At 40.5% G+C, this 26,458-nt stretch overlaps 1 protein-coding gene across 2 annotated transcripts; it reads left to right on the top strand.

Moving 5' to 3' along the window:
- The first annotated feature begins 197 nt into the window (after positions 1–197).
- Positions 198–26,458, top strand: ODR4 (odr-4 GPCR localization factor homolog). Of its 2 annotated transcripts, XM_061634025.1 has the most exons (14): positions 199–636; positions 1,097–1,216; positions 2,223–2,354; positions 4,277–4,372; positions 6,567–6,673; positions 8,071–8,107; positions 8,536–8,676; positions 10,342–10,437; positions 12,299–12,367; positions 13,385–13,513; positions 16,881–16,971; positions 18,543–18,728; positions 23,075–23,167; positions 26,087–26,458. In XM_061634025.1, exons 2-14 carry the CDS (start codon positions 1,118–1,120, stop codon positions 26,152–26,154), a joined length of 1,344 nt encoding a protein of 447 aa, XP_061490009.1. In that variant the 5' UTR covers positions 199–636; positions 1,097–1,117; the 3' UTR covers positions 26,155–26,458. The 2 variants fall into 2 exon arrangements, with proteins under 2 accessions (XP_061490010.1, XP_061490009.1); XM_061634026.1 differs by lacking the exons at positions 23,075–23,167; positions 26,087–26,458 and adding an exon at positions 22,949–23,048 and having other exon boundaries at positions 198–636.

The following is a 26,458-nucleotide window of genomic DNA, read 5'->3' as shown; positions in this document are numbered from 1 at the left end:
ATCAATCAATAAATAAATGCCCACATTCCTTCCTAGGCGCAACTGTCACTTTCACCCCGCAAGAGAGAAAAAGGAAAGCATCAAAAGTAGCTATGAAGTTCTCACCCCAGGCAAGGGAATTGTCAGTCTATCTCTTTTTAATGCTTGTTTAAACACTAGCCGAAAGTTTTTTTATCTCTATGGTGGAAATGTTTTCCGCGCCATCAGGCGCTTCGGGTACTAGGTAGTGGGCGTCCTATTGAGTGTGGCATATTTTCTTTAACGTTTTCCTATGTGTCCGTTTTAGAAGGAGAAATGGAATGGAATTTTTTTTACCTGGGTGGTTTAAGGGGGCTTGCCTTCACAAGGTAAGGAACAGGAGCGGTAGAAAGGAATATAAAGGACAAAAAGGGGAAAGGTTGGTACTGTAGTTATATTTTGGCCACACTCAAGATGATGAATCTAAAATGCAGATTTTGCATTGTGTCGTTCTGTCTCGGATCTATATGCTTCGGTTACGTCATTGAAGTGTGCCCTATTTGGGAGGAGAGCTGCGGCGCTCAGAGATGACGTGTGTCGGGACACATCAGTCTGTGCAAAGCGAAGTTGCTGGCTGATGGGTTTGGCGGGGAGACACGGTAAAGCAGCCTTGAGGAGGTGAGAGTGACGGTGCTTCAAAGCGGGGGGAAACATTTGGGCTGTAGTTTTCTGTAAAAGAGGCTGTATTGGTTTGAATAAAAGTGGAAGGGTAACCTTACCAAGATATCACTTCGGAAAGAAACGTTGATGGGACTGAGGCGGCATCCCCACCAAGTTTGATGCTCTCCATATGTTTTGGACAGCAGTTCCAGTTAGTACAGGCAATAGTCAGGGGTTATGGCAATTGTAGTCTTAAGACATATAGAGGGCGCCAGGTTAGGGAAGATTGGCTGAGGTGGGAGGGAAAAGGCAAAGGGACTATGAGCCTGTATCCAGCTTGGTCTTTTCTAATGAAATGTGACCTATCGTAAGAGTGTGTGCTGTAGAATATGCGTGCTCAGCTTAGAAACTTACTTTCTGTTTGTTTGTTTGTTTGTTTTATTTCCAGTGTTCAGTATTTTGCCCTTTGTTTTTACAGGGCTATTAAATATTTGCAACAATGGGAAGAAGCTACTTTGTAGAAGAAGCTGTTGGACAATATCTATTGGACCTTGCCACCAAGTCAAAGACACTTATCACTGGCCTTTTGGTAGGGCAGGTAAGTGTCCTATTGTTTTTCAATGTACTAAGGGGCACCTCACCCACCCCACACAACTGTTTTCTCTATGATTGTAGGAGAAGACTCTTCTCTGACAATAAATACTCATGGAGTTTTAATAACACCTAAAGTTACTACTGAGCATTTCAGTTGGTCATTAATAATGCAGTCCGATGCAAATTTTCTCAGATGTAAGTTCCACCATGTTCAGTGGTAACTATAATTAAGATTGCATCCTAAAAGTTCAATAGAAGAGTCTCTCCTGTACGTGCCTCATGGAAATGAATGGACAACACAGGTGAATTTCCTGCTGGAACCTGCTGTTTAGGAGCTGTTCTACTGATTCATTTTGAGATTGCTTGTGTATTTAGAATGGGCTCTTCTTGCAATATCAGAGAGTAGTTGTTTTCTTACATGATAGTAATAGCTTAGATTATTTAATTTACTGCTTTATTATATTATTCTTGTATGTTAGTAGCAGTGTGTTGAAAAGGAAATGATTTGAAAACAAAGTCTGTTTTGGCTGTTTGGGTTTTATTAATCTTGTGAAACACTAATGCCTTTTAGTTGCTACTATGTTTCTCGGAGAGGGACACCAGACTGTGTGTACAATGATGGCTAAGTGTGAAGGGGTCAGTTAGGAAAACTACTTGCAGTTTGATCCTATGCAAAGACTGAATTAGGCATGCCTAAATCCATTGTTTTAACCTTCTAGCAATGCTACAGATCTATGAAGATAATTCAGATAACACTAATGTGCCAGTGAATAGTAGCCAGATTTGTAGATTGCAGGGCACAGCGATGGATTGCAATGGTTGGATGCAGTATTGAACTTCTGAAGAATGCTTGTTGTATTTTTTATTTTTAGCTTTCTGAGTTAGAAGAATAAATATCTTCAAAAAAATTTCCTCTGTTGTGGGTAAATGAGTTGTTTTAAAAGTGCTGAAGGTTGAATTTGGATTGTTTCTCTTTGTCTAGAGCTTCTTTCTTTCTTTCCTATGTCTAGTGCTCCCAGCAAAGAGACTACATTGTCCTAGCTATTCGAACACCTCCAAAAGAGGAAAGTAAAAGCAATACAATTCACCGATCAGATTTGTCTAATATTGATGAGGAATGGACAACAGCACACGCCAATCAGGTCATGCACATTCAGTTGTTGTAATTGCTTTGGCTTTGAAAAGTAATATTTTTCTAGTAATCCTGTTCCACTTTTATATAGATTACTGGTTTTTAAGCTACTGCACACTACTGTTTTTTGGTGGGGTTCTTTGGTAGTTCATTTGCTTAAACGGCAAATGTTCACAAAGGCTATAACATAATACATGACCGTGATAGCTGTACACTAAGCTGAATCCCCCTTTTCATCCTGACTTCTGATATTTCAGTTCCTGGCATCTTCCTCCACTTTCTCATGTCTGTATTAATGTAGGTGTGTAGCCATCTGAGAAGTGGCCACAGCAGTACAGTACCAAGAATGCTTTTGGCCCTAATTGTTAAACAGTCATAACAAATGCATTGGATAGGCAACTTGTTAATAATTATAGCTGAAATATTTCATAACTTGGAGGGCTATTGAAAAATGTTTTTACTTGCTTAACTATAAATTCCTGTTTTAAGGAAGGCATGAGGTATATGTGCTTGTTTCATTTGTAGCCTATCCTCTTGGATAGGTTAGGTGGAGAGACAGATGTGGCTGAGGCCATCCTGAGGAGCAATTTCAGACTGGATTTCCCTGTTTTATGCCCCGGATGCTGGCTGCTATGCCGCATTAGTATTTAATAGGTCCATAGTCTCGGGGTGCTCCTGGATCCATCTTTGTCACTAGAGGCCCAGGTGACCTCCGTGGCTAGGAGTGCGTTTTACTAGCTTCGGCTGGTAAGACAACTGCGGACTGGGATAGCCTGACCACTGTTGTCCACGCACTGGTAACCTCCAGGCTGGATTACTGTAATGTGCTTTATGTGGGACTGCCCTTGAGGTTGGTCTGGAAGCTGCAAAATGCAGCAGCGAGACTGCTCACTGGGGCAGGGTATCGCCAACATGTCACTCCGCTGCTGAAAGAATTGCACTGGCTGCCCATTTGCTACCAGGCCAAGTTCAAGGTTCTAGTTTTTGTGTACAAAGCCCTATACAGCTTGAGACCAGAATACCTGAAAGACCGTCTTCTCCCTTATATACCCAGTCAATCACTGCGCTCTGCAGGTGAGGGCCTCCTGCAGATACCATCTTATCAGGAGGTCCTTTCTGCACAACATAGGAAACGGACCTTTAGTGTGGCAGCACTACCTTGTGGAATTTGTTCCCCTTAAATATTAGGCAGGCGCCATCTTTGTTATCTTTTCAGCGCCTTTTGAAGACTTTCCTCTTTCAACAAGCCTTTTAAGTTGAAACCTATCCCAGCCTGCGTCTGTGTTGGAATTGCTTTTAATATATATTTTTTAAAACAATATGTTTTTAAACCCTTTTTAAAAGATGTTCTTAAAGCTTTTTTTATAAAAAAAATGTTTTTAAAGGTGTTTTGTTTTAATGTATTTTAAGGTCTGTTTTTATGATTTGATGTGTTTTTAGCGCTTTTGTTTGCTGCCCTGGGCTCCTACTGGGAGGGTGGGATATAAATCAAATAATAGATAAATAAATAAATAAAATAATATTTCCTTTATGATTGTGGAAGTGTGGCATAGCACTGTAAGTAATGAAGAGGGGGGAAAACATAATCTACAACTGAAGAAAGTCTCAGATATTGACAGGATCTCTATAGGCAGCAAAATCCTGCTTGAGTGGAGTCTTGCAGTTAGGGCCTGTCCTTGGCAGCTGCACAGATGAGAGGCAGTATTCCTTGAATAGCAAGAGAAAGTCACTATCCTCACCCAAAACGTCATGTTGATGTTCTCATGAGCTTGGTAGATGCTACAGAAATGTTGACTTTTATCTGCTACGTTTCTCTAAAATGGTTGCTGCCACATGTTGAACTCCCATCGTTCCTTGAAATGTTTTGTTATACGTGTTTAGAAACTGCAATTGAATAACAATGATGTTATTTGTGTTGGTTTTACTTGGTAGGTGTCAAGAATGCTTCCTGGAGGACTGCTAGTCCTTGGTGTTTTTACTGTTGCAGTCCCAGAGCTGTCAAAAGAAATCCAAAATACACTACGGAAGGTAAATGATACAAATAACCTTCCTAGTATCTCTCTAGAACAGGGGTGGGAAACATGTGGCCCTCCAGATAGTTGTTGCACTCCAACTCTTATCAACCTCAGCCAGCTGATGGTCAAGGATAATGGGAGCTGTGGTCCTGCAAAAGCTGGAAGTCTACCAATTCCTCATCTCTATCCAAGAGGATACTACTTGAGTAGCAGTTTGTGTTTGCAGCTTTTGTTGGTTTTATTTCTTTCTTAAACGTAGTGCCAAAGGTGATTAACAACAACATAAAAATATATCTAATCAAACTACAAAGTCACAATAGTAGTATAGAAACAATACAGCAAAGAAAATAGATAAAATCAGTTTGATAAAACAGTTTAGAAAAACAAAGCAGTAGCCAACAGGAAGAATTCAAAGCCTCACAACAGGATAAAAATGCTTGCCTTGGCAGGCAAAATGAAATTGCTTGTGTAATGAAGTCCCCAATGAAGGCACTAGATAGGCTTCTCCCAGGAAGAGAATTCCAGCTCCTGGTGCAATCACCAAAAATTCCCCTTATAGAAGCCTCTGCTACTAGCAAACAGAGAGAGAGGCCTCCCTTTACATATCTGCCTGGGCTTTAAGATTTTATCAGAGAAGGTGGTCCTTCATGTACCCTGGATCTAAGGTGATTAGGAGATAGAGAGAAAGGGGGTATTTATTTTCTTACTCTAATTCCAGTGGTTCTCCAAAATCCATTCTGCTACCACCATTCAATCGAAAGTATTCCCTCTGAACCCTTAACTTAACAATGACCCAGTAACTATGGAGTACAGGTGTGGTACAAAGCCAGTCAGGTACAGATATTATGTTTAACAAAGGTATTTACCTTTATTTGTTACAGGATTACTAAGTACACAAGCTGATTTGTTTACTTTAAATCTGTAAATGAGTATATGTTTCGATGATTTGTTGCTTTAAGTACCAACAGTTTATATTCAGCTATCAATGTTACACTAAGATAGCTTTAAGAAAGGGTTAGTTACCCTATCAAAACCCTTTAGCCATATTGCCATTTTATTCTGTCCACCCCAGTTAAGCCTCACCAACTCTGTCACTGAGGACTCTGCTAGAAGTCTTTTTCTAACGCTTTACTGTCCTGTTGAAGTGCAGATTTGGCTTGCTGTACTGCTCTGGAAATCTTCCCTCTGATACTCCTACCAGTCACTAGAGACCAGCATTCCAAGCTACTTCTCAGTTCTCCCAAGTGCTGGAGACATGTTCTTATCTTGTCTCTTCAGCCTAAGCCAAGTGATTCAGCTAACTCCACCCAGTCTTCAGCCACCAAGCCATGCCACTTGCCTCTCAGTTCTTCCTTCTTCTTTCCTGATTCTCTTCCTTTGCTGTCTTCTTCTTTTGGGTGACTGTGAACACCAAGCTCCAATTCTTCAATCAGCTCACCATTAATTCAACTTCCCCCTGCTGACCAGCACCCAGCCACTATGTACACTTGTTCTGGCCCCCGTAATCCAGCCCCAGCTAATCACACTGTCTAACTGGGAATTCTAAACCTGCACCTACGAACTGAAATATGTGTACCCTCTATTTTTCTTTTGAGTACTAAGAATTCTAACTCATAGGTGCTAGTTAAGGCCCACACAACAGTTAAGCTAACTTACGCTCCAGTGGGCACCAGGATACCCCCAAGTGGGCACATACATCACAATGTACATTCCAATAGAAATGTCAGAATATAGCGCACAATATGCATTAAAATGTAACTCAAACAAACGGGATTTCTTCAGTCTTCCCCAACCTGACACCCTTCAGATGTTGCTGGACTCCAACTCCCATTGTTGCTGGCCATGGTGGCTGGGGCCAATGGAAGTTGGAGTCCAGCAACATCTGAAGGGTACCAAGCTGAGGAAGGCTGCTGTACATGGTGACATTATTACACATGTTTATTTATTTATTTGATTTATGACCTGCCCTTCCTTCCAGCAGGAGCCCAGGGCAGCAGTAGGGGGCTCCTGAAAAGTAACGACAAAAATCTTAAACTCAGGAACATTAGTGCTTCCTGTACCCAAGCTTTCATTGAATTGCTTGCGATTAGAAACTTTCTGCCTTGGGAATGACATTCTGCTTTTGACTTTGGCAGTTATAGCTTGAGGTACCCCTATTTTTTATGGAAATCAACCTTAACTGTGTTCTTACTCTCTCCCATTCCAAGCTTGTTTTTTCAGTAGAAAAGTCTGTAGCTAGGAAGAGGTTGTGGAGCTTCTCGGAAGAAGATGTGCCAGACAGAGTGGCTCTTCATTTTTGTTCTGCTACAAAGAAGTATCCTTTTACAAAAAATGAGATTAAGGCCTCCAGTTTAATGTGTAAAAGAGGACTTGTCTATGCTGTCATGTGCCTTAATTAGATAACATGCTGCAATCTTGTGCGCACCTCCCTGCGAATAAGCCTCATTAAACATAGTTGATCTTGTAGTAAACCTGCATAGGTTTGCAGACGTGGTCTGTTTCTTATCCATGCTCAGTGGTAAAGCCAGCCCTGCTAATGAGTACGCATCAAAACCTGAACAGAAACCCAACATCAAGATTCACCAATTTGATTTCTAAAAATAAGTATTTGTACATTTATGGGTTTAGCTGGATGTTCAAGATGTGGACTGTAAAATATGGGAAGACTGAGCAGTTGGGCTGTAATCCAAATCTCTGTTCCCACCCACCTCCAGGCTGGTGCCACTGCCGCATCAGCACCAAACATGGCGGGGGAGGGGGTGGAAGGGGAGCAGGCAGGCCATTGCATCAGCCTGGAGCAGAAACAATTATTGGTCCCATATCAGGCCCCGTGCTGTTGTGTGACAGCACTGAAACCAGCTCAGGGTGCAATGGAACCTGGGCCAGCTCAGCCCCTTCCTTGGAATGTCTACGTCTGTGTTGGAATTGCTTTTTAATATGTTCTTAAACCTTTTAAAAATGTTTTTAATCATAGAAGATGTTTTGAAAGCTTTTTTAAGAAACGTTTTTAAATATGTTTTTGTTTTCATGTATTTTAAAGTTTGTTTTTATGATGTTTTTAGTGCTTTTGTTTGCCGCCCTAGGCTCCTGCCGGGAGGAAGGGCGGGATATAAATCAAATAATAAATAAATAAAATGTCCCATTCAGGGGCTTTCTTCTGGCTGTTACTAGTGGGGATCTTGACAGCAGCCCTCCCACTTGCACATTCAGCAGTTAGCAGGAGGATGACTTAGCTAGGAGAGTTGGGCAGGGGGACACCACTCTTTCCAACCCACCCACCTCTCAGCCTGGCATAGTGGTGGATGGGTGGGTTTGATGGCTGTGCGGGTATGGTTAAATAATTTGAGTCATTTGCTTTTAAAATTTATTTTGCATAGCTCTATCACGCTTTGCTGGGTTAGAGGGCCTGGGTGCTTTAAATCCACTAGGACCCTTCTCTGACCAATGTGGCATATTCCTCTAAAAAAAGTGTTTGGTTGATCATATAGAGATTGCAACATTTCCTGCTAATTCTAAGTTACATTCTAGGATACTTAGTCATTCTCCTGCTGGTGCTGCCACGGCAAAAGTTATGGGCATATATACTTGAGGGACAACTGGGAATATGGATACTGCCCTGTTAAAGGAACAGTTGGAAAATGATTTATTTTCACAAGTATGTCTTATAATATTCTTTAAGCACATTTAGTTATTATTTCTCAATTTAGAACGAACACTTTGTCGCACTTATGATGTACAAGATCCAAAGGTAAGTTGTGTGTTTGTAGGCGAGAAGAGAATGTTGTTAACTTTTGGTGGGGAACTTTTTTGCAAGCACCACTTCAGGTGGATGGAATATTCGCTAAAGCTGTTGCTGTATCCCTTAAGCAAACTCCCATGGACTTTAGGGGAGCTTGCTCAAGACAATTTGTTGGTAGAACTGGCCCTTTTCTCTCTCTCAGGTCTTAAAAACTTGTGCAAAATATTTAACCTCAGATGCAGCAATAAAGCTGCCTTAGACTGCAATCCTGTGTACATTGAAAGTTAGTCTTATTTGGACATACTTCTGGATAAACCTGTATAGATTGTTTCAACTCGGCAAGAAACTGTGAAGAAATGGCTTATCTTGTATTCTTTCTTTTTGTTACCTTAATAATTTAGTCTCTCCTTCTCTTCTCTCCACCACCCTCATTTAAGAGTGTTGCCAAGCCAGCAGACTGGAAATATCAGCATGGCCTCTCCACTTCATGGCTGTCTTTAGAATGCACAATTAATGCTAATATACACATCCCACTACCAGAGACCTTGGCCAGCCACGACCTAGAGAAAAATACAAGGGTAACTGAGGAATTGCTATGCATTCATTTCTGTCAACTTGTACTAATACTTATAAATTAAGCTTGTGTGTGTGTATTGGACAGAATGAAGTATATAGCTCTTTTGATTTCTACCTTTGCTCCATTAGCTTCCTGCTTCCTGAGCCTCTGCCCCTTAAGCCACTTTTCTCTATCTCCAGTAAACTTTCCCCCAAATCACCTTCTTTGTCGGAGCCAATTCCAAATTATCATAGTATTACCACTTTACTTTGATCTGTTGCCAGTACATCCTATCTGTCATTATCTTGGTCCTGTTTTGCTTCTTATGAGGGATCAACTTAATTTTCTGCTCTGTACAGTGCCCAAATTCTACTCTTGATTTGAGTTAGCAAAGTCAGGAATAGGAAGAAATAATATTTATTATCGAAGAGTAACCTCCTGGCATTTAAATCAAGGACTTTTAACCTGTTCAGCACTCTCTTTGCGGAGTATAAAATGAGAAGTGAGCATGGAAGCCATTCTATCTAATTTTGTTGTTTAACGCTATTCATGGTATCTATAGTGAATAGTGTCTATGTTCCATAGAGGTTTCAGTTGTTCTATGCCCTTGATGTTGACCATAATTCAGGTGTGAATCTCTCTTAGTGGCAAATAACTATGGTTTTAAATGCTGCAGTTTTGGAAAGTAGGATTGTTAAACTGTGAGTAATGGTCACATCAGTAGCGTGTTACTAGAAGCAATTGCTTTACTTACCCACTAATACATGGGTAGCCAATGTGGTGCTCTCCTGATGTTGCTGGAATACAATTCCCATCATCCCCCTCTACTAGCCATGTCGGCTGGGACTGATAGGAGTCGGAGTCCAACAACAACTGGAGGGCACCGTTTTGGCTACACCCGCACTAATACATAGAGAACACCATCAGTTTTGCTATACTTGGGCTATAACTTTAGAGCAGTGATGACTAACCTGAGTTTGGGAAGATAATCTGGCACCCAAAGTACATTTTTCTGCTTCATCAATTTTGGCAGCAGTAGCAGCAAAAGGAAAAAAAATAGACAAAAGCATTGGGGTGAGTGGAGCCTAGTGTCCTGATGGGGATGATAATCGTTCCCTCCTCAGTTACCAGTTCAATTCTTTTGAATAGAGAGGAGGTGACAACCCCCTTCCTCAGCTGATTTGTACAGATCAACTGCAGGGTATGTGTGTGTCTGGTTGTGAGAGAGTGTGAGGTGACCACACACGCTGCTGTCACGTGGCCCCCAGAGTGTTGGCTACAGTGAATATAGCCCTTGGGCCAAAAACGGTTGCGCCCCCCCTCCCCATTTTAAAGAGTATGTCAGGTGTTGATATAAGCATTCTGTAGATGTGTTTACATATGAGATTTTACTTATATTTTGGAATTTAGAATCAAGAAATGAGGAGTAATCCACCATTATGGGGCCTAATTTAAGCAGCCCTGAACTCCTTGGAGGAATGGCAGGATACAAATGTGATGATTAAATTTAGGGCTTCTGACAAACGAACAGTCCTCTATTGTTTTGGCTTCCACGATTGCTTAAATATATACTTCAGGGTTTAGCCTGCATTGAACAGAAAAGTTGTAGAATGTTCAGCAAGACCATTTCATTCAGCAAGCCTGCCTCGTTCAACATGCCTCCTTTTCTTTTGATTCTGCTTTAAAGAATGGATTAGCACGATGGGCCAAACAGATAGAGGAAGCTGTCTTTTTGATCAATGGTCAAGTTAAAGAAGAAGATGCTGACTTGTTGGAAGGGCAGGTAAGTGCTGAACAACATAGACTTAATGCTGGTGTAGATCACAATGTCTAGACAGGTATAGTGTCAGTGTGACACTGTTTTAAGTTTTTTATCTTTATGTTTTAAGTTCTTTTATTCTCACTTTCTTATATATGTATGCACATATATACCGTATATTCCGGCGTATAAGACGACTTTTTAACCCAGGAAAATCTTTTCAAAAGTCGGGGGTCGTCTTATACGCCAGGTGCTGAAAAAGAGCGGGAAAATTAAGTAAAAAAAAAAGCTGCAGCGGGAGTGGAAGCAGTTGCAGCCGCCGTCCAGAGAGACCGTCGCGGCGAGGAAGGCAACGCAGCGAGGCTCAAGAAGTTACTGCCGTGAGGAGGGAAGCCTCGGCAGAGCCTGAGATGAAATTGACTAGAAACGGAGTTACTGCCGTGAGGAGGGACGCCTCGGCAGAGCCTGAGACGAATTGACTCAAAACGGCCAGATACAGGAGGGAGAAGCCACAAAAGGCTCCTGGGGAGAACTTGGGCAAACTCTATATTTTAACTGGAAAAGTTGGGGGTCGTCTTATATGCCCAGTCGTCTTATACGCCGGAATATATGGTACATGTATATATGTTTCTGTGTGTATGCATAATGCATTTTATATATTTTAATTTTAATTTACTGTAATGTTTTGTGTTTTTATTGTGTATTTTATTATATATGTATGTGATTTTATTGTAGCCTCCCTGAGTGCCCTATTGTAGGGTAGAAGGGCGGGATAGAAATATTTTAAATAAATAAATATACGTTTTCACTGATCAGGTTTGTATAGCTTGAGTTGTTGCCTACAGCTTTATGTTGGAGATAATAATGCTGTTGCAGAAAAGATGGCCAGATGAGTCTTTAAATGCTGAAGCTATGTGCCTCCTCTGATCAAGCAATATCTTATCAGTGTAATTGTATTCACACTGTAGTTAGCTGGTCATCTATAATGTTTTGCCAGTTGGTGAGGAGAACTTTACATCATGTCTGCTCAGGAATTACCTGATCAAGAAATTTGGAAAAGAGCAAATAGCACATTTGTGTTCGCAGAATGTTACAGAAAACTGGCTTACCAAATATGCGCCGTGATAGATTACACTTGGTAATTTGTAATCTATGTTCAGCCATTGAAAGTGTTCATGTATCTCCAGGAGTTAAGAGCCATAGCTCAGTAGCAGATCTCATACTTTGTGTGCAGATGGTCCCAGGTTCAGTCCTTGGCATAGCTGACAGATGGGAGAGACCCCATCTGAAACCCTGGAGAGCCACTGCCAGTCAGTGTAGACAATACTGAGCTAAATAGACCAATGCTCTGAATAGGTCTGAAGTAGTGTCTTGTGGAGGGAAGGGAAATGTTCCACTAGGGCGACACGTTCGGAATTATATTGCATTATAAATGACTGGCCATTAAATTTTGTCTGTCTTTAAAACCCACTTCTCCACCAGATTCCTTTTTAAGCTATTCCATTTAGTGGTTATACTATCAAACATCATTTTGACAGGCCTAATTCTATGTGTTTCTTTTCTGAAACTCCACTGCTTATGCTTTGGGCGTTTACTTATTCATATGTATGTTAAGTAAGTCCCAAGTAGCCACCGTAGTCTTTAACTGCTTCAAACTTAGCCCAGGGGTAGAAATTGGGGTTTCGCTTACTTTTTCAAACCAATTGAAAATTGAAGGCTGTTAGGAGAAAACATGCAGCAATTTTACTTCTTTTTCAAAATATATCCCACATTTGTGTTGTAAAATCCACCACACAAAACTATCAAAATATACAAATTTTATTTTAGGATACAAAACAATGAATTCTCTTCTCAGCTATTTGCTATGCTTTAATTATTCCTACAGAAAAAGTTTACAAGAGGAAACATGCCATCAGCTACTCAGAGCCTTGATGTTAGAGTTTTAATGCAGTTGGTAAGTAAATTCATCAGCACAGTGGTAAAAAGAGTGATGTGTGAAGTCCCTTGTTCAGCTCTCACCTCCTCCTTGAATTCACGAGGTGACCTTAAGTAAGCTATTGTTTTTTGGCCTCAGTCCCTCTTCCATGGCAAAAACAGTAAAGCTCCAATACAGGACAGGTTGCTTCTTGGATACTGATTTCGCTATCTACAGGAAACTTATTTGAGCTTGATGTTTCAGAGCTTAGTGGGTAAGAGATGGAAGCTGGCAAATCCCCTAAATTGTGGAGTTTCTAATAGAGATATGGAATGTAGTACTTAACACTTATATAGCCACTGTCTCTCAGCATCAGCACTGAATGCTAAAAGAGCTATACAAGTGTTAGTATTACATTCTGCATCTCCCTTAGTAATACCACACTGTTAAGTTGTGAAACCTACACTAAAAGTTGCTATAGGTTGCCAGCCTCTAGCAAGTTGCAAGTCAAACCCATTAGGGTCCATGCAGCTGTTCCAAGAGACCAGATAGAAAAGTTGAGTGCCTTTTACTCACTGGCTTCAGTTTAATCCTCAAAAGATTAAGATGGCTGGGAAGCAGGGCATTTAATTTTGACAAGCTGTTTTTAACTGAGAATGAAACTGATTTTGTGAGTATTAAATTGCAATTCATACTACCAGTAAACATTTTAAGTATGTTGTGCATGTATGCTGGTCTCCTACTGAGTTTCCTTGCCAGTTCTTCCCCCAAATGCTAATCAATAGTACTTTCAGGATAACAGCAACATCTGTCACTCTTTGTACAGAGATGAAAGGGAAAAAACCAGCAATATGAACACTAGAAAACACAGTATTTTAATGTTGCAAAAGGACATATTAAATACATTTTGATGAGAGAAGATAATTGCTAGCAGCATGTAAGACAGCTTGAGAACTCTAAAATTGTAAACTCTGCTGGAAATGTAAAAATGACTCAGAATTGGCTGTGTAATAATGAAAGCTAGCGTGCTTGAGACTTCTTTGTGTTTTCTTTCAGTCACGAAATTCAAACTCCAGGTCCACAGCAACAGTCCAGATCTGCAGTGGTTCCATAAATCTTAAAGGTGCTTTAAAATGCAAAGCTTACGTCCATAATAACAAGCCCAGAATTAAAGATGCTGTTAAGGTACTTTTGCTGCCCATTAGTCTACTAATGGATTTGGACTTAATTCTTTACCCCCAGATATCTTAGCAAGCAAGCAAGCAGTATTGTGTTTTTAATAACCAGCCACCATAAAATTTCAGTGAGGAAGTCCTCTAACAATTTGGCTTCATGCTGAGCATTACTTCAGAATAAGATTACACACAATAAAAGAGTTATGAAAAGCAATACCATACAAATGAATACAATGGAACAGTCTAGATAATATGTGCTACTGTTACATACAGTGCAGAAGGAAAATTCCTATCTAGAAATTTCACAAGTATATCCTTTCCTAGATTTATTTACAGTTTAACAGCTTTTTCAAAACCATCACAACAGATTTTGCTGTTCTGGGTGTGACATATCTACTTTGATCAGATAGCTAATACAATAATTTCTCATAATTGGATTTCCTTCTGAATTTTAACAATAATGGTAAAATTGTGTTTAGGTCATAGTTCCATGTAGATTTTACGCTCCAGTAAAAGATTTGCAAGATCCTTCACAGCTAATGAATTGCACCTTAACACTCTAAGGGATGTTGCTTGACCATCCAGTGTGATCTGCCAGGAAAAGCACATTTAACCAAGGTTGTGAAAAGGCATCCCTTATCCCTTGGTGCTGAAAATATTGAGGGAGCCTGTACAGGAACAATCACAATGCTGAGGCAGATGGTGGTTAACATGCAGTTGATGTAAATATGTCACTTTTCCACACAGGCCTATAATTGTCAATGAAAAATGCTGCCAAATATCACCAAACATCTATATCTGTGGTTCTCAAACTTTGTTTCTCATGGACCCACTTGAAAATTGCTGAGGAACTTGACTAACCATTTAATTATACAGACACGAGAGTGGCTGTATATTATAGCCAGCGTGGATTTTTCACATACACAATCTTAAATTGAAAATACCCCCCATGCCATTCTGATACTTCCCATAAACTAATTTCAAAACAAAACGTTACAAAACGTATAGTCCTGAACTCAGAAACACTTGCTTAACAACCCTCTAGGTTTTAATGGTGATACACAAAACAGTCAGAGAGAATAGAGAGTTCAACGTCTAAAAAGAGAGAGAAAAAATCCAGAGCCCTTTTGGACTTTTTTCTGTCAGAGTTCTCATAATCTGTTGAAATTCATTAAAAATCAGCCATGTTCACAGAGGACCTGTAATTCTATTACTGACGTTGCCCCATACTCTGACCTTCATCTTCTGCGGTTTGAAAGCTAAAAAATGCCAGGCTGATTTTTAATTAAGAAATTTTGCATTGAACTGATGTTGGGCACGCTCTGTAAGAACCAAATGTCTGTGTTCTAAAGGCAGACTCACAGCTGCTCGGCTTGCCTAATCGGGGCCACACCCGACTTTGGTTTCACTTGAGACAGTCATGGCTTCCCCCAAAGAAAGCTGGGAAGTGTAGTTTGTGAAGGGTGCTGAGAGGTGATTCCTATTCCACTGACAGAGCTCCAGTGGCCAGAGTGGTTTAACAGTCAGCCACTCTCATTGAAGGTCCGTGAGGGGAACAGGGCATCTCCAAGCAACTCTAAGCACCCTTCACTAACTACACTTCCCAGGATTCTTTGAGAGAAGCAATGACTGTCCAAAGTGAACTAAACACCTGGTGTGGATGTGGCCAGGGACAGCTTCGGTTTAAATTTGGGTGGGAGGCTACATGTGCCTGCTGTAGAATAAAAAGGTGAGGGAAATGCTGAAATACTGTTCACAAAGTTTTCCTTTTGAAAAGGAAAGGGTTTTCCCCTCTGCCCAGTGCCCACCCACCCAATCTCCTTCCCACTACCTCCTACCCTCCCCGCCCCTCCCCTGGGTCAGTGTTGGACTATGTCCTGAGAGACCGGGGTTCGAATCCCCACACAACCATTAAGCTCACTGGGCGACCTTGGGCCAGTCACAGCCTCTCAGCCTCAGAGGAAGGCAATGGTAAACCACCTCTGAATACCGTTTACCATGAAAACCCTATTCATAGGGTTGTCATAAGTTGGGGTCGACTTGAAGGCAGTCCATTTCCATTTTCAAACATGATTGCACAGAAATAAATCCCATTGGACTCAAAAAGTATGCAAATGATCAAACCCATCCTCCCTCCTATCCCCTCCTTCTTGCCCCTTCCCTCCCCCTTCCTTTTCCCCTTCCTCCCAATCCCCTCCTTCCCCCTCCCTTTCCTCCTCCCCATGGTCTTAAGCATGATTGCACGGAAGTAAATGCCATTGAACTCTATAAGCATGCAAACGATCAAACCTGCCCTCCCCTCCCCCTTCCTTTGCCCCACTCCAATCAGCTCCTTTCCCTTCCCTCCATCTCCTCCCTTTGGTCAATTTTACCTATCCTAACCATGTTTGCATAGGAGTAAATCCAGTTGAACTCAGTAAGCCTGCAAATGATCAGACTTGCCTTTCCTTCCCCCCTCCTCTCCCTTCCTTCTCCCCTCCCCTCTTCCTTCTTCCTCCTCCCCGCCCACTCCAGCCCTCCCTCCCTCCCCCCCAGTCAGTATTACCTATCCTAAGCATGATTGCACGGGAGTAAATCCCACTGAACTCAGTAAACATGCAAATGATCAAACCTGTCCTTCTCCTCCCCATCCCCTGTGGTCAGTTTCACCTATCCTAAGCATGATTCCAGGGAAGTACATCCCACTGAACTCAATAAGCATGCAGATAATCTATTCTCAGCAAGCTTGCACAGGATCCCATTTCTTACCTCCCGGATTAAAAAGCAGAGAAATTCACTAATAGGCAAAAAACCTTGCAGTTTAAGAACGTAGCTATAGCCCACAGATATTTCTATCAAACTTTAAAAAGCAGGGAAATTGGGCGGCTATAGTGAATGCATCAGGGGAGCAGGAGACCTGACCTCCTCTCAGAGATATTGTACTGCCCTACAAATTTGTCAAAATGCAAACACCATTTGGGTTGGTCTTTCACAGTCCAATCCACTTGCTGTGTAGCTTCCTGCCTGTGTCTCCAGCCTCTGCAAGTGAGGGTCCTAAGGGTGGTTCACTTGCAATATTTGCATACTCTGTCGAGCAGCCACAATAATCCTCTGTTGAAGGGACTATAATCATGCAGCATTTGCAACATATTCACCAGCAGTCAGTCTCAATTCTGTGATTCTTTGGCTTTCTAAAAGATGCTCTGTCACAAGACTATATCATGCTTTCTTTGGTCCTCCACGCAGAGCTGAACTAGCAGATCAGCTCTGAAGGCAGGCTGAGCTTTCATGTATTGCGGGCTTAGACTTTATTAATTCCCTGAGTTGTTGCCAAGTGGAAGGAGGCTACTAGCTGCAAATGCTAGAATGTTTTTGTATCTTTGTTCTTGCCTTTGCAGGCCTTGAAGAGAGACATAATAAACACTCTCTCTCATCGTTGTGAAATATTATTTGAAGATCTGCTTATCAGTGAAACACCAGGAAAGAAAAGTAAGGGGGGGGGAGAGAAATCGTGCAACTATATCTTTTTTTTTTTAAAGTGTACTTTTGACTCTAAATTTGGACTTTCAAAATACTTCTGAGTGGAAGGATGTGTTCATTAATTAGTGAAAATAAGGCTGGAGTCATGTAAGTTCATGTGTTTGACTATTGCATGAGAAGATTATTACATGGGAGCTGCTGTCTATGTTGATCTAGTAATAGCCAATTTTCTTCAAGCAAATTATGCTGGCTAGTTTCTCACTATTTTGTGTATGTGTGTTTGCCTGAACTGAATGCAAACATAGACAACTGCTTGCAACTTAATCTAATGCATATGGCTTGGATGCCTCTGCCTCACAGAAATTGTAATATTAATTGCCTGCAATTTTTAGTTGCCTCTTTAGGTGGCATGGGTTGTCTACATATGTGCAATGTGCACATAATATGTGCCAACTAAGTTTGCCTTAGAATCAAAACAACTTGTTCAGGATCATTTCTTCTTCTAAATATTACATGCTCCTCAAGTTAGCTTTTTCATCATATTTTAGCAAATCCAAATTTTCCAAACTACAGTAACAGATAAGTGTAAATGTATTGCATTAAAAAACTCATTGCCTAGAAAAATGGGGGTGGGGGAGAGGTTATTTGGGGCAATGTTCTTTCCCCTTCTGTCCAGGAGGCTGTTTGAGGCCAACTTATACATCCTTGCTACATTTTTGGTGGCAGCTTCCCACTTCCCCCAGCAAGCTGCTCCTTCTCCTGAACATTACTTGGCCTTGGTATCAAAAGCAGGTGAGGGTATGTCATTGGGTTATATCCAGTGTTGGTCATACTCAGAGTAGGCTTACTGAAATCAGTGGACAGATCAATTAACTTCAGTGGGTGTATTCTGAGTAGAACTTGGTTGGATACAACACATTCTGTAAAAAAAATCTCTTCCCCACCCCAAAAATAAACCTAACTTGGAAGGCAAGGCAAATGAGTTCAGCAAGCTTACAGGCTAAAAGAATTTGTGCATCTTTACTGAGGAATGATATTTTCAGCCATTCTGAGTGATCAGTTTGTGTAGTGCAGGGTAAAAAACTTGAGAGCCCCTTGGTCCAACCGTACCACTGCTAGTCCTTATTACCAGACAATCCCTCAGGAGAGGGTTAGAACATATATACGCAATGTCAGCTCTACCTGCAGTGTTGGTGCCATCCTTGTATTGGACATTTCATTTCTCACATTTGATACTTCACCAAGTAATCCAAAGGCTTCTTGCAACATCTCTCGGTGCAGTTATAAAATATATGCAGTAAAATCAAAATACAATGATAAAATTGGATGCTGACATCTTGGGATTACATAATTAGGACGTGGGGCACACCTATACAAAGATAGTCCTGGTGCTGCATGAACATTGGTGCCATCTTTGTTTAGGGATTGTCCAGTGATAAGGAATCGGTATAATACCACTGATACCCTCCAAACACCATACATGTACACATGGTGGAGTGCATGCCGGTGATCCTAATGTCCCTTAATGGTACTTAATACAGGCTTTCCTTCTCCCCCACTCCTTTTATTTTTTGTTCTAGACTCTGAAAGGGAGTATCACGCCTTGCCTTGCAGAGTGTTTGCCCCCATTGCTGAGTCCAATGTGTTGCTGTGTGATTATAAGTTTGGTGATGAGACAGCTAGGGAAATCCAAGAGCATTTTCTTGAGATGCTGGATCAAGCTGTTCAAACAGAGGATATACAAACAGCTGAGGAAATGAATACAGGTAAATATAGCTACTGTTAAGAGCCAGATTGCACTCTACCAGGAATTACTGAAAAGCTGAACCTGTAGAACAAGCAGAGCTTAACTCCTGATTCATAAAATGTATAGTACGTCAGACTTGAAACTCGCTTGGACCTCAAGATGGTTTCAAACACACTGATACTTTCTGGATTCCCAGAGACTTTGAATACAAAGGAAATTACTGTGTTATGTTTAGGTATTGTATGTCCAGCTGTCATGTAAATATTCATTCTTCTTTAATCCAAAAAAAAAATGGAAGCCTCAGCAAGTGATGTTCAGAGAGAATTTCTAGTTTTCTGACTAAGTGCAGAGATTAAGAAACGTTACCAGGCACTTCTTTTTTAAAAAATAATGTAAACATAATAGAATACTTACGTTTAGAGTTTCGTTGTTTTGCATTGACCTATGACAGAACCACCCACATGGCCTGGCTGCCATGTTTCTAGCTACTGGGTTCTTTAGATCAATTTGGATGAGAGTGAAAAGCTTCAGCTAGACCTTCTCTCCCACTGTTATATCTAACTAAGGACCAAACTAGATGTAAAGATCTACATCTAGATCCACAGTGGAATCTTCCAACACCTATCTTTTGCAAAAAGAAATGTTGTGGGACCTCCAGTTTACATCCAGGCTGTAGTACAGGTAGAAGGGGGCTGCTGATCTCCCTCCCGTTATACACACACATTCGTGTTGCAGCTCCAATCAAAATTATACCTAAGTAGTATGTTTTCCCTTCTAATATCACTTTGGGGAGAATGATTTGGATTAGGACCACAGCACGGGGAAAGGGTTAGTATTACACTCCCCTCTCTCCTGGTGTCATGGCACCTGCCCAAATCAGGTTTCTATGGGGCTGTTTTCAGCAAAAAAAACATGTTCAAGATCCAGTTTTCTGTGAAAAGGAGATTCCCAACTGGATCTGTGAAAAGACTTGCTTTCTTTGTTTGAAATGCTGAAAAATGTGTGGCTATGATCTTGGCCTGAGAGCGAGCAGGTAAAAGGAAAGGAAGAAGGCGACACAACAGCTAAGCTGAATTTTAGGAACTCAGAGGATGGAATTGCCACATTTCAAACAACCTAATGTAGATTATGTTCTTAGCTAAATCCCAGCTTTTAGCATCAAATCTATTGAGTAGATAAACACAAATAAGATTTTAGTGAGGGTCATCTCCTGTACTTGTTTATTATCTAGGTGAAGATCTAATGAACTCAAGTGATGGGTGCTATAACCCTACAGAGTTGTGTAGCTGTGATTTACATTAGAGTAGCTTCTGTTACTACAGTTGAGATGCCATTCAAGCAAAGCAAGCAGGACTAGTCTATTCTGTAGTGCTGGGCAATTGCATCCCACAAAATTGGGATTTCTAAAAGAGTTTGGGGTGGAGGTAGATTCTCACAACACTTGTTTGCCAATTTGGAATTTCATTTTTTATATTAGCTGTTTGTTAGGGCATTAGAAATAAAAAGGTGTAAAGTATTGAGCAAGTTAAAATAATATCACATTAATATAGTGGGCTTAAAATGTATCAACAAAAAGAATTAGGATAACATGATTGTGTTTCAGCCAGATTTGAAAAGCAAAATTTGAAAATGTTCAAAATTTTAGAAGGATGAATTGTAAAACCTTACAGAATTCTGTAAGTGTCCTAATCTTTGTTTTGGGTCTGCTGGTTCGTATTGTATGTCAAATGCATACGATTGCATAAGGGACGCTTCCATGGTGACTAAAAGATTGTAAGAACAGTATGTAAGTAGGCCATGCTGTCTTTCCCCAACCTATTCCTAATATATCCTTTGCCCATCCACTTTTCTTCCCCAGAAACAGTTTGCTAAGTAACTGAGAAGTGTTTCCTAACCAGAGCTTGGAAAAGTTACTTTTTTGAACTACAACTCCCATCAGCCCCAGCAGGCTGGGGCTGATGGGAGTTGTAGTTCAAAAAGGTAACTTTTCCAAGCTCTGTTCCTAACACAGTAGTATTACTGGTGTAGCAGCATACTACGGTCCTTTTCAGCAGCCTGCAGTGCCAGAGCAGTGTCATAAATTATGATGCTGTGATGGTCCTGCAGCACTTCTTGACTTACTTTGATGTGTTTTTTTACTAATGCATTTATCCATAGCATTTTGGTCTTATTAGAAATATACTGCGGTGCATGTTTTAAACCAATAATAAAACATTAATTGGACTTTGATTTTCCAGGTGGAAAGCATGGTACCCCAGATTGAAGCATATAACAAATAAATTTTGGGTGCAGTAAACAGACTTTTCTTAGGAGGGGGGGAAGCCATTGGGTCTTCCTGTATTTTGTATACTCCCTTCACTGGGGGAATGTAAATGTTCTTGAAAAAAATATTTCTTTTACATTCTCTAAGAGAAGCTGTAATGTATAATGTGCACACTCTCCAAGGGGATGGTACCCGGAAGGCAAAAGATTACTTAGTGATATAAGAGGAGGAGGAAAATCCCACATTGTCATCTTCTACACGGAGATTCTTGTACTTCTTGCATATATATACTTTTAAAAGGCCTTTTTCCATGTAAAAACGTAAGGGAGACCTTGTCCCAAGAACATCACCTTAAATCTTAGCTTAAAAATAGTTGTTGGTATTTTAGTCCATAGAAATCCAAGAGAGCCCAGGTTGATCTTCCAATAGTCACAGTACTGTCAATGCATCTCTCTTCTGCGACTAAGCATTTTCCCCAGTTCTGACCAATTTTAGCCATGAAATGGTAACTTTTGTTAAGTAAAACTGACTTGTAAAATCTATTAATTAGGTTTTGCATTTGCAGAGTTATGGGCTGCTTAATTACAGAATTAGGGTCTGATGATCAAATTTGGCTACTATTTTGGGCAGAGGAGAATGTGGAGTTTTTACTGCTCACTTCTGAAGAACGTTGTGATAGTGGGCTGTATCCAACAAAGTTGTCCCATTAATGCAAAGACCTCCACTTGCACGACAGAACTTCTGTCCATCTCCTCACCCTGCATTCCCTCGCCCCAATCTGACCTAACTTCATTGGATACAACTCACTGTTTTGAACTTGGATATTCCAGGAGACTCTGCTTTAATGAACAAAAATGACACCACATCCGTTTCCTTGATTCATTATACATTGTAATGCAATTATTTTCACTGGTTGCTAAGGTGAAATGCCATCAGCTTTGTACCACATTCATTTGGTGTGAGGCAGCCAAAAGGAATCACATTATGGAATATTGTTTGAAGAGTTGACTTGCTTTTAATGACTCATTGGGGTGGGGGAGATTGAACTGTTTAATCTGACTATAAATACACAGTCATCACAAATGAATGGCATCGCTTGCCAGTTTGATCAGTCCACATCTCATTTGTATCTGCTCCTAGAACTGGTAGTAATATGGAGTACAATTACCACAAGAGTGTAACTACTGGAAGAGCAAGAGGGTCAGCATGCACTGTCCTGGTATGAAGCCCATTCCTGCAGTTGCTTGATAGGAAGGCTTGTTATGTGTGCCAGAGGCTAATTGCTTAAGTAAGAGCAACTGCTCAAACCTTTATTGGAAACCTGATTGTAGTTCTTAAACCCTTTTCGATATGCACCCGTGTTGATGTGGTTGCTACTGCCGCCTCCATTGTTTGGATCTATGTAAAAGCTTCTGCCCACGTGGTTGTTTGTTTATTAAATTAATATCCTGCCCTTCCTTCCAGTAGCAAAAGCACTAAAAACACTCTAAAGCATCATAGAAACAGACTTTAAAATATATAAAAACAAAACATCTTTAAAAACTTTTTTTTTAACTAAAAAAATTATCTGCATTAGTAAGCCACACAATGTGCCCTCCCCAAGGGCCAATGTGTTGCTTATGTGGTGTACTAAATGCCATCAAAATAACTGATTGGGTAGAAACGTTTACACAGCCTGAATTGGGAGGAGTCAAGGACATCTGCCTACATGTAAAGGGGGTTTACTAATCTGTGCATGTTTTGTCTGTTCTACATATTATACATTAATTCACTTCCAAATGATTCAACTTCTGGGAGCCCCAAGCATTTTTTATCTTTTATTATGCATTTTAATTATTGCAGTCGAGTTCACATTTGTGCCTTGAAGCCTCATTTCAGTGGCTGTGGTGTGTAAATAAGGCCTATGGCAGTATATATCCTGTATTCAGCCTACACTATGCAAATGAACTTTGCATGCATATCCTTGCTTTTTGCAGCTGAGTTTCTGATATGGAGGCTTATCAATGAATTTTGACACAGATGTGGGCAAGGAGAAAGAAACCTGAGTGAGAATGAAATTAGGGTAAATACAAAGACTTTTTGTATCTTCCTTATTAATCCAGTTGAAGTAACCCCACCAAAGGAATTCCAGGATGATGTGCAACAGAAGCGGTTGACAAAAGAAACACTTCTATTGAAATTTCATCAAAACATAGGTATGTAGGTTCCAGCAATTGCTCTTTCACTTTTGGAAGTAATAATTTCATTTATGGGTACGATCAACAACATTTTTTAAAAACTATCCCTCCTTTTGTAAGTCTTTCATTGGTAAAAGGTAAAGTGGGGGCAAGTAGAATAGGATCTCCAAGCTGAATTTGAGATTTCTAAGAGCAGAGGGATTGGGGTGATACAGTGGTGCCTTTCATGAAACCTTTGTTCTATAATCTTCCAGAATAGTGATTGAGGAAAAATCACCAGGTATTAGAAAAATAGATTGGGATCATCAGATTCATGCAAGCAAAGATGTGAAAGGAGAAATCTGTGCAGTTTATAGTACATCCTAAATGAGCATCTCTACAATGCATCTTGTTAATCTTTCAAATTAGGAAGATCATTTTGATGTCTAATTGGGAGTAAAGAACTGAAGAATGGGATGACAGGGCCCTTCTAGAGCAGAGATACAACCTGTTTTGCCAATGTCATTTGCATTTATTTTGCCATTACTTCAGTATACTGCATACCAGCCTAAAAGAATTTATAATTATTTGTTATATTAGCCAAATTCAAATGCTGCTTGTGTTAGCAGGAACATTTGTTTAATTATTACCTTTCCTTCAAAAGAAAAAACTTAGCCAAGACTGCAATCCTGTATCTATTTACTTGGGAGTAAGTTTCATGGAAATCAGTGGTACTTACTTCTGAGAAGATATGCTTGGGAATGTGCTGTAAAATTCCTAAAAAGCAATCCCATGATGAGCTAGTTTTTCCCCTAGTGTTGCACCATACGTTCCATTGCATTTTTGTGATGTTCTTCTGTTCTGTTCTGTTGTGCCTGCTGTCTTCTAAGAGACTCATGTTGGGTATAAGTGTTTCATCCACAAAAAGAAGGTGGGGGACTGTCTGCTATTGCCTCCCAGCCCAATGGTCTAGTTCTGCAAGCTGGGCATAAACACGGTGACTCATAGGCCACATTTGCACATAATGCTATGCTATAAAATGTGGTTTACTACACCATATTGTGCATGACCTGCATATTGGTGCATGCACTGAGCGCTCCCATTTCATTTTTCTTTTCATGAGAACAGGTAAATATACCGCAAAGAAGGCTTAGTGTCTTAACTCGGGGCAATGGTTTGTTTCACTCTTAAAAACCATTTTCACTAGCCAGCCTGAAACCATGTTTTGTTGTTGGCTTAGCTGTTGTGGACTGTTAGTCAAAACCAGCCACAATCCTGGGTTCAGGCATCATGCTAATCTAAACCTTTTATGGTTTGTTTACCTGTTCTAATGAAAGGAGTAGCAAAGTGGGAGTGCTCAGACTGTATGCTTCAGCACACAGCTCCTGTATAGCATGGCTTAATAAAATGTCTTTTAGAGCTTAGTGTTACATACAAATGTGGCAGTTGGATGTTGTCTAAAGGATCCCAGCACAAGGATATAGCTGAATTCCTTGTACTGATCCCTATCAGTCCATAGTCCAGCTCTGGTGCAGCAGTAGCTGCTTTTGCAGGATGCAGAAGGCCATGAGGTGACCTCAACTCCCCAGCAGAGCACTTCAGCTTTCTTGTTAATCTCTCAAAATGTTTTATTTGCTCCAGTTGCTAATGAAGGAAACTTCTTTATCTACACCAGTGCAAATTATGTTTTGTTGTGCTATAGTTAAAGAACAGCATTCTTATCCCAGGATGCAGAGTCACATGAGCAGTTTTCCAAAGATCAGTCTTCCCGTGATGCTTAGTCAGCCACTTTTGAAACTTTGGAGCCGCTTCAGATATGGAACAAGGGTGGGGTGGGGTGGGAGAACAAACTGCTAGACAATATCTTGATATAGCCCTTTGGATGCTGGCAGGGTTTAAATTAAGCTATGGACATGGGGGAGTGACTAGAGAAAACAAACGGTTAAAGCATAAATGAAGTGTAAATCTATAGACTTCCATCTTTCCCATTCTTTCTCATTTGCTGCCCCTTGTAATATTTGATGTCTGTGTGTGTTTAATAATGTGCGATGTCTGAAATATGATTAGCCACCCTGAGTCCAGAATGATAGAATGAGTTATCCAGGTAAATATTTTATAACAGTAAATATTTTATCTCAGAAGCCCAGGGTAGGAAAATGTTGGAGGGGAGATAGATGATTTGGGGAGGAGAGATTCCTAAGTGTACAAAAAGAAAGTGTTGTAGGCCTTGTCACACATCTGGTAAACTGTTCCCAACTAACAGTGAAGCAACAGGATTGCACTTGCCCTGCCCTTGGCCTGCCTTGCCTCATGTGTTGCATGCAATGTGTAAATGATGTGTATCAATTACAGTTGATGTCAACACCTTTTATAGTATCTATGAGTCAGCTCTAAAGGTCCTGGTTCTGCATTTTGTAGTAATTTTAATGGGTCTGAATCTGGAGTGGTTCCAACCCAGGTCCAGCCAATTCTCTCCTTTTCCTAGTCAGGAAAGATCTGGTGAGCCTCACTCTATATTTCTAGATTTTATTGAACAGTTCCAGTACGAACTGTCAGTTTGGATTACCTCTCTTGCTGCATATTCAACTATATTGTGTGGGACATACCACACGCTGTCTCTCCTTCCAGTCCTGCTAGGTGAGGTTTATGTATTTATCAGGCCCACACAAATTGGACTCTATGCCTTAACTGTCAGTTTACGTTGCATCCAACACACTCAAGCAAGGTGGGGCCTGGTGTTGATTGGTATGATTGTGCTTCATGTCGATTCTGCATGTTTTGTTGAATAAAATAGAAATAACTCTCTGAACCCCTTGTCATATATTTTGAGTGTTGTTGGTGAACTAGTATATTTTACTTCAAGGATTCTCATTGTTCATCTGTTTTCCATGCCTTGCTTTTTAGCAGTCGGGTTCTCCTTTTCACATACTGAATTTGTGTTTCCTTTCTCATTTTTAGGAGTGGTGATAGCAGTGGCTGTCGCAATATCTGCAGCAGCCTTCTCCTTTAACTACTTCAGTGACTAGTCTTCAAATATTAAAAACCATCCTGAAAACTCGAGCCACCACAGACATCCTCAAAAGAACTCCCAAAACTGACTGCTTTAACAACCTAATGTGTCACTCAGCAATACCAATTAGCTATTCTAAATAATGATCATTTCTGCATGCAGTAATGCAGGCGGAATCTTTTGTTTTAAGAGAAGGGAAAACAAACGCTGTCAATTGACAGACAATTTTTGTAATATAACAATACTTTTCCGAATTCAAGATGAATTTGTCAAATGTCTACTTAACTTTCCTCTTACTAATTAAAAGGACCATTGTTAAA

The sequence above is a fragment of the Rhineura floridana genome, chromosome 6, assembly GCF_030035675.1.
Source record: "Rhineura floridana isolate rRhiFlo1 chromosome 6, rRhiFlo1.hap2, whole genome shotgun sequence".
Taxonomy (NCBI): Eukaryota; Metazoa; Chordata; class Lepidosauria; order Squamata; family Rhineuridae; genus Rhineura; species Rhineura floridana.
This window is presented reverse-complemented; position numbering and strand designations above follow the sequence as displayed.

Coding starts and splice junctions, on each gene's coding strand:
- ODR4 (XM_061634025.1), top strand. CDS start 1,118: ATGGGAAGAAGCTACTTTGTAGAAGAAGCTGTTGGACAATATCTATTG. Junction 10,438..12,298: donor CTGACTTGTTGGAAGGGCAG/GTAAGTGCTGAA, acceptor TTATTCCTACAG/AAAAAGTTTACAAGAGGAAA. Junction 23,168..26,086: donor GAAATTTCATCAAAACATAG/GTATGTAGGTTC, acceptor TCTCATTTTTAG/GAGTGGTGATAGCAGTGGCT.